The sequence below is a fragment of the Hippopotamus amphibius genome, chromosome 13 (genome assembly GCF_030028045.1).
Source record: "Hippopotamus amphibius kiboko isolate mHipAmp2 chromosome 13, mHipAmp2.hap2, whole genome shotgun sequence".
In the NCBI taxonomy this organism is placed as follows: domain Eukaryota; kingdom Metazoa; phylum Chordata; class Mammalia; order Artiodactyla; family Hippopotamidae; genus Hippopotamus; species Hippopotamus amphibius.
The window spans coordinates 51,341,616-51,354,522 of record NC_080198.1 but is presented as its reverse complement, the minus strand read 5'-3'; the positions used below and the strand labels follow the sequence as shown (position 1 = coordinate 51,354,522).

Below are 12,907 nucleotides of genomic sequence, written 5' to 3'. Positions count from 1 at the left end.
AGGGGGTATGGTTTTTCCAATTTAGGAGGTCTGTTGTGGTGAAGGGCTGATATACGAATATATGTTGTTCTCCCTGCATCTGTCCATCCTGATCATATTAGAGAGGTCCCTGCGTTACCCTCAATGGTGTCTCTAGGGCCGCCCGTCGGCTCTGAGTGAAGGGTGGGCTGCCCTCATTTCCCTTCTGCTCTCCTGGGTTCAGGGACTTTCCCTTAGGAGATGGTTTGGAGTCTGATGTCTGGGGCATAATGGGTGAGGAAGTTTCAGATGAGTTACAGACCTCACTATTCCTTGTTGAGTCAGTAGCAGGTAGGGGAGGGTATAAGGGCACATATGGTGGGGGCATTTCCTCTGGCTCTCCCGCTAGGACCGGCCTTTTTGGTTTAGGCTTGCACCTAGAGGAGGCTATTACCTGTGCCAACAGGATCTTACAATTTTCATCTAGGCATGACTGAAGCCAAGGAGGCTTTATCAGGAATACATCCTGCCAAGAGTCTATATAGGGGAATTGGTCTGGGTATCCCAGGTCTCCTGTCACTACCTTATATATTTTATTGATTAGTTACCTATCCAAGGAGCCCTCCGAGGGCCATCCTACTCTGAATGATGGCCACTCTATTTCACAAAAAGTACCAAGTTTGCTAGGGGTCAATTTAACTCCATAGTCTCCTGAATATCCCTTTTTAAAGTTTTTAATCATGCATTCTAAGGGGGTGGGTTTACTTTGCTTGCCACCATTTCCTCCCATCTTATCAGATGACACGCACACACGCAAGGGAGGGTAGGAGTAGAAAAATCGAGTTTTGGAAATGCGCTTCATCTGTCACCGGCCACTTCCCTCGTGGAAATTTCAGGCATCTCTTAGCATTTGGTAGGATGGAATAAACCCCACATCAGGACTTCTCTGAAGAGAACCACCTTAAGCTGTATGAGGATTGCCACGGAACCGGATCAGGACTCAACACTCGCTTCCATCTTAATTGATCATCTCATTTACTCGCATTCATTCAACAAGCTCCAGCCCTCTGCCCAATCCTTTAACCTTCGAGTCACAGTTTCGCCTCCTCCTCTCCCCCTGAGAGGGTCTTGGAGGTTACTCAGGTGACTCTTGGGAGGTGATCAGGCTCCCCTTCCATCACTTATGGATGGGCCTATTAAACCAAAATGAACCTGGGCTCTTCCCAGTCTGTCGGGCGGTGCTCCCTGCACTGGTTCCTGTGCCTCTCCGGGTTCCGTTGTGCTCTCGAAAGTCTCACCCCAACACGCCGGGAGGGCTAGTCTCCTACGGATCAATTGGTCCGCTGGCGCCAGGCGATGTCACCACCCCTCTGGCGTCCCAGGGCTCACACCCCGGAGACAAGGGAGGTGAAAGCACTGTCTCTGTATACCGTCTCCCGATCCTGGATGAACCCCCAGAAATGTTGGAGGGATTGGTAAAGGTAGGCAGGACACCAAGGCTTGCAATACAGGAAGCAATGTTTATTGTACCAGTACAGGCCCAGTGGAGTCACATCCAAAGACTGAGCCCCGAACCAAAGGAAAGTTTCTCCTCTTATAGACCAGTTCCTGTGCTTTTTGGGAGCCTATAGCTATGCTTATCTATGCAGAAGCAATGTACAGAAGCCAGAGTGCATACGTTAGTTTTCCCTTATCTCCTTGACCCAGATGTTTGCGCTGCCCATGGCAGGACCTTGTGAAAGAGGCCATAAGTTACTTATTCCCTGAAGCTTGCATTTTCCTATGTTTGCCTTGTCCTTTCCTGTTTTTGTTATTAACCTGCCTCATTGACATTTTGGTGGGTCAAAAACAGTCAAGCATTGGCATCTTCCTTTAGTTTAACCTAACGTGGAAACCTGGGGCCCAATACCACAGTGATCCCGTGGAGGCCCAGCAAATACGGGGAGTGGTCTTGCCTGGTTATTTCCAGAATTCCCTCCCTCTCTCTGAAGACGCATCCTTGCGGGCACATGGGCCTCAGAGAACAAAGAGAACAGGACCACCCCCTGCCATCCTCAGCATTCACAGCGGCTTGGGTTTCAAAAGCTCGTATTGTGGGAAGCTGTGCTGTTCCGGCCCATTTGTGAGGAAGCAGCCTGGGTTGTGGCGGCTGCTCAGTCCCCGTGGCCGTTTGTGTGCCTGGTGTGTTGGGTGCCTCTGCTGGGCGTGCGTCCTGGGTGGGTACTTCTCTGATGTCTCTGTGCTCACGTCCCAGGTCGTGCTGCTGATGGCGTTCATCTGCGTGAGGTGCTCCGTGTGGACCAGCTACAGTGCCTACAGCTACTTTGAAGTGGTCACCATCTGCAACCTAATCATGATCCTCACCTTCTACCTGGTCCACCTCTTCCGCCTGTACCGCATGCTCACCTGCATCAGCTGGCCCCTGTCGGTAAGGGAGGGGCCGGGCCTGCTCCCCGCCCACACGACTCAGGGTGCAGGCGGGGCACCGAGTCCTTCCCATCTGAGCATCCTGCTTCCTGCACCATCCTTGGCTGCTTCAGCTCTGCATTTCCCACTGTTGGGTAGACATCTCTGCCTGTTGTCTTCCTGGTTTCTAAAACTCACCTTCCAGCTACAAGAAGGCTCTGCCTCCCACCTCAATGCTTGTTTTCTCAAGTGACAGAAAATGGGCTGTGTGTGTGTGACTTGGAGAAGGCACATGGAAGGAGGAAGCTGATGGAGGTGCTGGGTATTTGTCCTGTTGTGAGTACTGATAAGATTTGTCAGCTAAAGCAGACTGTCAGATGTTGCTAGGGTTTTTTCTTCCCACTGTATTCTTCTTAAAAACAGCTTTACTGATATATAGTTCACATGTCAGACAATTACCCATTGAAGTGTACAATTCAGTGAGTTTTAGTATATTCCCAGACTTGTGCAACCATCACCTCAGTCATTTTTAGAATGTTTTCATCCCCTCAAAGAAACCCTGTACCTCCTATCCCTCATCACCTCCAGCCCTGAGCAACGACTAACTGGCTTTCTGTCTCTGTAACTTTTCCTATTCTGGACAATCGTATAACTGGACTCATATATGTGGTCTTCTGTGACAGCTTCTTTCACTGAGTAGAGTGTTTTCACGGCTTATCTGTTGCAGCATATATCGGTTCTTCATTTCTTTTTATAGCTAATATTCCATGGAAGGGATATACCACATTTTATTCTTTCATTGTTGATGGATATGTGGTTGCCTCCACCTTTTGGCCATTATGAATCATTCTGCTATGGACATCTGGTACATGTTTTTTGTGTGGACGTGTTTTCATTTCGCTTGGGAATATACCGAAGAGTGGAATTGCTGGGTCACATGGTAACTATGTTTAATTGCTTGAGGAACTGCCAGACTATCTTCCAAAGTGGATGTACTGCTTTACAGTCCCAGCAGCCACGTGTAAAGGTTCCAATTTTTCCACATCCTTGTCAACACTTGTTATTTCCGACTTTGAGATTTTATTCATTCTAGTGAGTGTGAAGTTATAGCTTGTGGTTTTGATTTGCATTTCTCTGATGACTAATGATGTTAGTCATCTTTTCATGTGCTTTTTGGCCATTTGTATATTTTCTTTAGAGAAATGTTTTTTCAGATCCTTTGCCAATTTTTTGATTAGGTTATCTTTTTATTATTGACTGATAAGAGTTCTAGTTAAATGTCCCTTATCAGATATATGGTTTGCAGATATTTTCTCCCATTCTTTTTTCTTTTTTTTTCCTTTTCCTTTTTTTTTTTTTTTTTTTACTTTCTTGATGGTAACCATTAAAGGCCAAGTCTTTTATTTTGATGAAATCTAATTTTTCTCTTGTCATTTATGGTTTTGGTATAACATCTAAAAAGCCATTACCAATTCAAGATCATGAAGATTCACCTCTGTGTTTTCTTTTAAGCCTTACATTTAGGTGTTTGATCCATTTTGAGTTATGAAGCAAGGATTCAGCTTCATTTTTTGCATCCAGTTGTTCCAGTTATCTGTTGGGAAGACTATTCTTTCTCCTATTGAATGGTCTTGGCACCCTTGTTGAAAATTAGTTGGCCATAAACACATGGATTTATTTCTTGATGCTCAGCTCTTGCATTGATCTTACTACACTGCCTTGATCACTGTGGATTTGCAGTAAGTTTTGAAATTAGGAAATGTGAGTCTTCCCATTTGTTCTTCTTTTTCAGGATTGTTTTGAATTTTTGCAATTCCATATGAACTTTGGAATTAGCTTTTCAGTTTCTGCAAAGAAGTCAGCTGCGATTCTTATTGCACTGAATCTGTAGATAAATTTGGAGGGTATTGCCATTTTAACAATATTAAGTCTTGTGATCCATGAACATGGGAAGTTTTCCCATTTATTTAGATCTTTTAAAATTTCTTTCACCAATGTTTTGTAGTTTTCAGAGTATGAGTTTTAAACTATTTTTGTTTAGTGTGTTCCTAAGTATCTTATCCTTTTTGATACTATTTCAAATGTAATTATTAATTTCATTTTTGGAATGTTCATTGCAAGTCGACAGAAATATAATTGATTTCTGTATATTGATTTTGTATCCCCAATCTTGTTGAAATCACTTATTAGATCTAATAGATTGTTGGTGGATTTCTTAGGATTTCTATCTATGAGAGCATACCATCTGTAAATAGAGACAGTTTTACATTCCTTTCCAACCTAGATGCTTTTTGCTTCATTTTCTCAGCTTATTGCAAGAAATTAGTTGAATGTTGAATTAAAGTGGCAAGAGCAGATACCATTATCTTGTTCCTGATTTTAGGAGGAAAGCACTCATCTTTTATCAATTAATATGATGTTAGATGGGGGTTTGGAGACAGCATTTATCAAATAGAAGTTACCGTCTAGTCCTACCTTGTTGAGTGTTTTCATCATGAAAAGGATGAAATCTGTCAAATGCTTTTGCTTTGTCTATTGAGATAATCATGTAGGTCCCCCCCCCCCAGGATTCTATTAATAAGGCATATAACATTGATTTTCACATGTGGAGCTAACTTTGCATTCCTGGGATAAATTCTGATTGGCTGTGGTGTATAATTCAGTTTATGTGTAGCTGAATTTGGTTTCCTAGTATTTTGTTGAGGATTTTTGCATTTGTATTCATAAGAGATATTATTGGTCTCTAGTTTTCTTGTGATGTCTTTGGTTTTGTTATCAGGGTAATATTGGCCTCATGGAATAATCTGGGAAGTGTTTTTTAGAAGAGTTTGGGAAGAGTTGGTATTCATTCTTCTCGAAATGTTTGGTAGAATTCTGCAGTGAAGCCACCTGGTCCTGAGCTTTTCTTGCGGGTAGTGCTTTTATTATTAATTCAAATTCTACTTATTATAGATTTTATTCAGATTATTCCTGCCTGAGTCATTTTCAGTAGCATGTCTTTCTAGGAATAGCTCCATTTCATCTGTTATATAACTTATTGGCATATGATTGATCACAGTATTCTTTTAAAATCCTTTCTATTTCTGTAACATCAAGAGTGATGTCCCTTCTTTCACTTCTTTTCTTTCTTTCTTTTTTTTTGGCTGTGCCTCTCGGCTTGTGGGATCTTAATTCCCTGACCAGGGATTGAAACTGGGCCCCATCAGTGAAAGCACCGAGTCCTAACCACTGGACCACCAGGAAATTCCCATCCCTCTTTCATTTCTGATTCCAGTCATCTGAATGTTTTCTCTCTTTTTTTTCCTTGATCAGTCTAGCTAAAGGTTTCTCTATTTTGTGGATCTTTTCAAGGAACCAGCTATCGATTCACTGATTTCCTCTATTGTTCTTCTGTACTCTATATCATTCATTTCTGCTCCAATCTTTATGTCCTTCTTTCATCCTGCTTTCGGTTTAGTTGCTTTCCTTTTTCTAGTGTTAGGTTAGGTTATTAATTTGAAGGTTAGGTTATTAATTTGAAAGCTTTCTTCACTTTTAATGTAGGCCTTGACAGCGCTAAATTTCTCTCTGGGGCAGACTCCACTGTCAGGGGCCCTAAGCCCCAGTTCCCTGGCCCAGGTATTTATGGGGAGGGGAAAGGCCATGGTGAAGCATTCCCTTGTGGCCGGAAAGACAGAGGCCCCACCTCATCCAGGGCCTGCAGAGACTCACTTTATCATGGAGAGTGAATGGGGCGGAAATGGATGGCCCCGTAGACCCAGGGGAAGGCAAGGCAGAGTCAGCCCTCCCTGCAGACCCCTCAGCAGTCTGGCCTGAGGGCACACGTCCAACAGAAGAGAAGAAGGAACACAAAACAGGTCAGAACTAGGACTTTTGTTCACAGAAGGGGGAGGCCCTCCAGGCAGCCACCAAAGCCAGCACACTGCTAGCCCAGAACTTTCTCTGAAGCAGAAGTGAAGGCACATATCTCTTTAAGGGGCTTTGCTTCTCAGAGCTGGAGCTTCCTTTAAACTCTCCAGACTGGGAGTTGCAAGCAGCTCATTTGGTTTTCAGTAGTTTTGGCCAGAGGTCAAGGTACTACAGACTGATTGACCTCAGGAGGGGAGTGGTCCTTAGGGAACATCCCTCCTCACCGGAGAAGCATCCTTTGTCTCTGTCACCTCTCTTCCTGCCTGCCTGGCATCTTTTCTCTTGCTTGGCCTCCTCCTGGCCAGCCTTCCTTTCCTGTTGCCTGTGAACTTCGCTGCTCCTGCCGGGGTGTTACAGGGAGAAGAGGAAGTGTCCCTCCCTGCCCTCAGTTCATCTCTCTGACGCCGGGGTGCCTCTGAGAACCAGGAGTGGAGCTCCCTACCCACTGCTCTGCTTTGTTTTTGCCCCCAGGAACTCCTGCACTATTTAATCGGTACGCTGCTCCTCCTAATCGCGTCCATCGTGGCAGCTTCCAAGAGTTACAGCCAGAGTGGCCTGGTGGCTGGAGCGGTGAGGACATTCTTCGCAAGGCGGGAGGAATGAATTCCTGTTCTGAATGCTCATTTTCTTCCTCTCAGGGCAGCGAAGGGGTTGTCCTCTGGGGCCTTTCTTTCTCAGAATCGGTCCCAACCTTGATCCACCAGCAATGGTCTCCACAGAGCCTTAAACGTGGGCCCGTGGTAGAGGGTACCAGGAGGTGGCTGGACAGGGCTCTTGCAAACTGAAATGGCCCCAGTGGCCCAGGCCTCTTTCTCTTACAGCCACTCCTTAAATCAGGGGGCAGGTAGGTTTTAATTCTCATGTCTACTCTGATCATCTGCGCGTGGCCATCTCAGCCCTGTTCAGGGAAACGTTCTGAGGCTTCTTTTGGGCCCAGGGGAACATTATCTGATCAGCGAGTGATAGTCTGCCGTGAGTCCTGGCTTTGCCACTCCTGACTTTAACAGTATGCAGGCCAGGAAATAACACTCTTATACCTTTCAAAGGTGAAAACTGGCCCCTCTGCTAACCTGAATAGAAGTAGCATGGAAGTGGGCAAAGCATAGTGCTAGAGGAGTTATCTATGTTTATCATACAGATATACATATGTGTATATACATTATTTTTAAAAGATCTATAGATTCCTGTCATCTGATTTCTGATTTAGCTAATTGTTTACAGTTTGGGAGCCTATGGGCCAGAACTGATTTGCCTCACTTTTCAAATGCGTTCTAAGAAAAGATCTCTGTGGAATAGTCACTCACTTCCACATGGTACCGAAGTTCTCTTGACTTTGGGCTGAGGGCAGGTGAGTGCCTGGAATTCCACAGAGAGGTGGGGTCTGCATGGGGGCGGAGGTCCCCACAGAGGGGCAGCCAAACCTCCGAGCATCCTCCCCGGGGCAGGTGCCAAGAAGAGGGATGGCTGCCGCGGGCAGGCAGGCTGGTGGAGGAGGCACAGAGGGGCTTTGCCCCCCGCCCCCCGCCGTGTTTCAGGACCATGTGGGGAGAGTCCCACTGGGTTTTCTGATTCAGGTGGCACATAACGGTGGTAGCCCTGGAATCCCAATACACCCCATCTGTCATACACCATCTCCGTGCCTAGGACCAAGCACGGGCAGGGGGCAGGGGCAGCCAGAAGAAATAAAAAGATGTGGTCCCTGCTGCTGAGAAAGTGGTGATCTAGCTTAGAAGGCGAGGCCAGGGCCCATGAAATAATTAGCACACAAGGCACTGCCGTCCAGAACAGCATTGTGTAGCCCTATAATAGACTGTTCAATTATGCAGTGTAGACCGTTGGAGACCAGGATGGTGTATAATGTGCTAATTGTGCAGAACAGACAATGAGAGGCCGGGACAGGCTCTAATAGGCTGATTATGTGGTGCAGACAATTGGTACAAAAGGAGCCACAGCAATGGACAAGTGGGGGGTGGGGCGCGGCTGGCAGGGCAGCCGCGTGTGGAAACCAGCAGCCAGGCTAGATGATCTCGTGCTTGGTCTGGCTGCTCCTGGGCTGTTCCTGCTGGACCTCAGGGGGCGCCCAGCCGTGCACTTGGCAGGCCTGAAGACACCTGGGCAACAGGCGAGCAGAGGTGGACTCTGGGCTCAGATCTTTGGTCTGGCCCTTGCTGGCTCTGCAGTCCTGGGCTAAAGAGTTGACCTCCTGTCCCTGGTTTCCTGAGACGCAAAACGAGGAGTGGGGACAGCTGGGCAGAGCTGTGAGGGTTAAAGGAACCCACATACCTAAAGGTGTGTGGGTTAGAACACTGCCTGGTACAAAGTAAGTGCTCAGTGAGTGTGAGCTGCTGCGGCTGCCGGTGTTATTAATGAGTCAGGCTAGGCTTCATGCTTCCAAGTTCCAGGCAAAGACACTTGAGTCCCTGCCTGCTTCTTGCTCCATCATTTAATGAACCTCCATGAGGCCCTTTCCTTATCACAGATGAGGAGTCTGTGCCGGGCTAGGTGCTCACCGCTGAGCACAGAAAGGAAAGGAGCACGGCCTGAACTTATTTCAGCCTAATATGTGCAAACCTAAGACTAGATATCCCAGCCACAGCTTCTGGCTCCAACACAGCTGTACAGCCAGACAGAACAGAAAATCTTTGTGGGTGAAGTGCAGACGATGCTGCCACACCAAGAAAATGTTTGAACATTAACGTGTTAAAAACCCACATTAAAATGTACTATTCCTCCTTTTTCTGTCTTATTAGCCTAGGATAATTAAAGTCCGGTGGCTTGGCCCCAGCTCGGTTGTAAACATAAACCCAAGCGTGAGCAGGTAGTTGCCTAGAGCAGAGGCGAGGGGTGGCGCCTGGAGGCCTGGCTGCGTCCCAGCTGCGGGCCTGGCCAGGGCCAGGGTGTCACCTCCACGCCTGCAATGAGGACAGGTGGCCGGGTCAGTTGAGTCCCCGAGCTCCCTCCCAGCCACAGCCGGTACAGGAAATAGGCACAGGGATGAACAGCAAGAAGCGCTGCCCAACTGACTGTCCTTGGCCTGGGCGCTTCCTGCCCCCTCTCTCCTGTGCAGATCTTCGGTTTCCTGGCCACCTTCCTCTGCCTGGCGAGCGTGTGGCTGTCCTACAAGATCTCGTGCATGACCCAGTCAACAGGTGAGTTCTGGCATGAATACAGATCGCCAAAAAGGCTCCCTCTGCTCAGGAACGGGAGGAGGCGGGCTCTGGAGCGCGGCAGTAGAGCACCACCCTGCGGCAGGGGACCCTCTCTCCCATGTTGTCGCCATGGTGCCCAGGGGCACCCTAACATCTGCGTCTCTGATGGTGAAGCATTTTCTTTAAATGTTTCCTAATGACCAAAATAAAATGTAGTACATTTAGAAAATAGAAATAAAAAAAATTTTTTAATAAAAACCATGATCACACTGCTCAGAAATAGCACCTGCTGGGTGTCTATCCCTCCGGCATTTCCTCTCTCTGAATATATATATAGAGAGAGGTGCTTTTTGTTTGTTTGTTTGGCTGCACCATGCAGCTTGTGGGATCTTAGTTTCCCAACCAGAGATCAAACCCATGCTCCCTGCAGTGGAAATGTGGAGTCCTAACCACTGGACCGCCAGGGAAGTCCCAAGAGGTGTGCATCTGCTAAAGGATCAGACTTCATGTACTGTTTCGTAACCTGCTCTTCTGCTCTTCAGCACCCTCTCAGGCACTTTCCCCACATCACTAGGTGTCCTTCTCTGGCATCCGTCATGGCTCCACGGTGTTGCACTGGTTCCATTAGGTGTTGGTGCCACAGTCTACTTGTCTCCTATTTGGGGGCATTATGTTTGTTTTTTGATTTTTTTAAAAAACTTCTTTCCTACTAAACAGTGCTGTAATGAATATCCTTGTAAATATATCCCTATACACACACCTAATATTTTTTATCTTTAGAATGATTTCCTAGAAATAGAATTGCTGAAAGTCGAGCCAGCTGTTTTGGTTAATTTACTTCTTTCTTTGATCCAGCACTTCCTTTCTTTATTCTTTTTCTTTGTTTTTTAAAAATACATTAAAAATGGGACTTCCTAGGTGGAGCAGTGGTTAAGAATCCACCTGCCAATGCAGGGGACACAGGTTCACAGGTTCGAGCCCTGCCCCAGGACGATACCACATGCCACAGAGCAACTAAGCCTGTGAGCCACAACTGTTGAGCCCATGTGCCGCAACTACTGAAGCCCACTCACCTAGAGCCTGTGCTTCACAACAAGAGAAGCCACCGCAATGAGAAGCCTGCACACCACAATGAAGAGTAGCTCCCGCTCGCCACAACTAGAGAAAGCCCGTGTGCAGCAATGAAGACCCAACACAGCCAATAAATTAATTTAAAAAAAATACATTAAAAATATCGAAACACCTTACCTTGCCCAGCAGAGAGGTTGCCAGAGCAGAGCTCCAATCTTCCAATAGTCCCACTGGCAAAAAGCTAACAGAAGGCTAGGTGAAAGGAGCCAGTCACCAAGGACCACATATTGTAGGATTCCATTTAGGAAAAATGTCCAAAATAGACAAATCCACAGAGACAGAGAGTAGAGTCGTGGTTGCTTAGGGCTGGGTGGAGGGGCATACAGGGGTGAATGTGCAGGGGTGGAGCTTCTTTTGGAAGGGGTGAGAACGTTCTAGACTTGTGGGGATAGCTGCACAATTCTGTGAATATAGTGAATACTGTGGAATTGCACACTTTAAATGGGTGAACTGTATGGTGGTATACGAATTGTATCTCTGAGAAGCTGTTTAAGAAAAAGATGAATGATGAAAAAAGAATGTGCAAAAAAGTTAATAGGTAATGTCTAAAAGTGGCCTGTAAAGGTTGGTATAAATACATTAGTTACAATGACAGAGGACGAGCCAAAAGAAACAGCTGAAGGAGTTCAAGTACCTCTGAGGCAGAAGCCTGGGGTGGGGAGGAGCGCCGAGAGGAATCACTTACTTCATGTTTTAGGAATGGATTGAAAAGAAGCACCAGATCCCTCGCACGGGCGTGGGTGCGGGCGGAGGAAGGCAGCGCGAGCGCAGCCCTGGGACAGCCCTCCCAGCTCTGCCTTTTCCTTCCCCAGATGCCGCCGTCTGATGCGGTCACAGCCCCCCGGCCCTGCAGGAGGCCCTGCAGGAGGCCCTGCAGGACGTGTGACCCCGCGGACGGAGGGTCCTGAGCCAGCGGCCGCAGGAGAGACCGGGTCCTCGGACCGGTGGGCGCAGGAGGGGCCCTTCCCCCGGCTCCTGAGCGGCTCCAGCCTCTCTGCAGCCTTCCGCACGTCCTCTGAGAATATTCCTCTCGTCTGGGGAAGAAATGCAGCCTCCCGGGAAATCTGATCTCTCCCTCCTGCTTTAGAACCGCCTCAGGGACTGATCTCTACACCGCCCCCCACCCCCCTTTAGGTGATGGGGGTGGTTCTGAATCCTCCTGCGAAACCTGCCCCTCCCCCCAGCACTCGGGGAGGGGCGCTGCCTTAAGTCCTCTTAGGAAAACACAGCCACCTCCTAATTTATCTCGCTTGGAAATCTGGTCTTGAAGGTACCCTCTTTCTTAAAGTGAGGCCTTGGGAGCACCGTGCGGTCTGCCTGCCCCAAATAGGAGATCTCACGGCTCCTTTCCTGTTACCATTGTGTACGTTACGTGTATGTGTGTTTTTTAATAAAATGTTGGCCAATTGCAGAAGGATTTCTTATTAAGTTAGAAGCAGGCTGTGAAGTGAATGCTACCTGGGGGCCCACTGGGTTCATGTGCCCCACTGGAGGTGAGAAGAGGAAAGGATGCCCATGGTCCTGGCCTCTCAAGATTTGTGTATTTTCAGAGTAAATTGATATTAAGGGTGGAAGGCAATACTGTTTACACAAGACTCAAAAGCAACACAGGCAGCCTTAAAAGAAGAGGGCGGTTCTCACACATGCAACACCATGGATGAACCTTGAAGACATTATGTTAAGTGAAATAAGCCAGACATAAAAGGACAAATACTGTAGGATTTTAGTTACATGAGGTGCCTAGCATAGGCCAAATTCAGAGAGACAGAAAGTAAAATGGTGGTTGGTTGTCAGGGTCTGGAGGCAGGGTGATGGAGAGTGAGTATTTAATAGGTGCAGTTTCCATTTGGGAAGATGACTGGTTGGACTTCCCTGGTTGTCCACTGGTTAGGGCTGCAAGCTTCCACTGCAGGGGGTACAGGTTTGATCCCTGGTGGGGGAACTGAGATCCTGCATGCTATGCAGCCACACAAAAAAAGAAAACCTGGAGATAGATGGTGGTGATGGCTGCATGATAATCTAAATGTAATTAATGCCACTGTACTGTATACCTAAAAATTGTTAAAATGGTTAACTTTAATGTTATATATATTTTACCACAATTTTTTCTCTTTTTTAAAACAATGCAGGACCTTCTGTCTAAGGCACCTAAGTAGCTGAAAAGCTACTTGGGAAATGGAGGAAGGCAGAGATCCAGTTACACCCACCCCACAGCAGGCACCGCAGTGCAGCAGAGGCCAGGGCTGTGTTCTAACAGCCAAGCGCTGCAGGTGTAGAGAATATCGGCTGCGAGACCTGTGTGTCTTCTCTACACCAGCCACTTTCTGGGGCTGCTCACCCAGGGGCAGTGCCCA

At 47.2% G+C, this 12,907-nt stretch overlaps 1 protein-coding gene across 2 annotated transcripts in view; it reads left to right on the top strand.

The window, feature by feature from the left end:
- CMTM7 (CKLF like MARVEL transmembrane domain containing 7) overlaps window positions 1-11,956 on the top strand; it is a 48,603-nt gene extending 36,647 nt beyond the window's left edge. Inside the window, exons 2-5 of one of the 2 annotated variants that reach the window (XM_057706872.1) lie at window positions 2,213-2,386; window positions 6,745-6,843; window positions 9,341-9,422; window positions 11,366-11,956. In XM_057706872.1, coding sequence (XP_057562855.1) covers window positions 2,213-2,386; window positions 6,745-6,843; window positions 9,341-9,422; window positions 11,366-11,379 — 369 coding nt within the window. In that variant the 3' untranslated portion in view covers window positions 11,380-11,956. Of the gene's footprint in view, window positions 1-2,212; window positions 2,387-6,744; window positions 6,844-9,340; window positions 9,423-11,136; window positions 11,312-11,365 lie in introns of those variants that run through there. The other variant, XM_057706873.1, reaches the window with a different exon arrangement.
- Window positions 11,957-12,907: the final 951 nt, after the last annotated feature.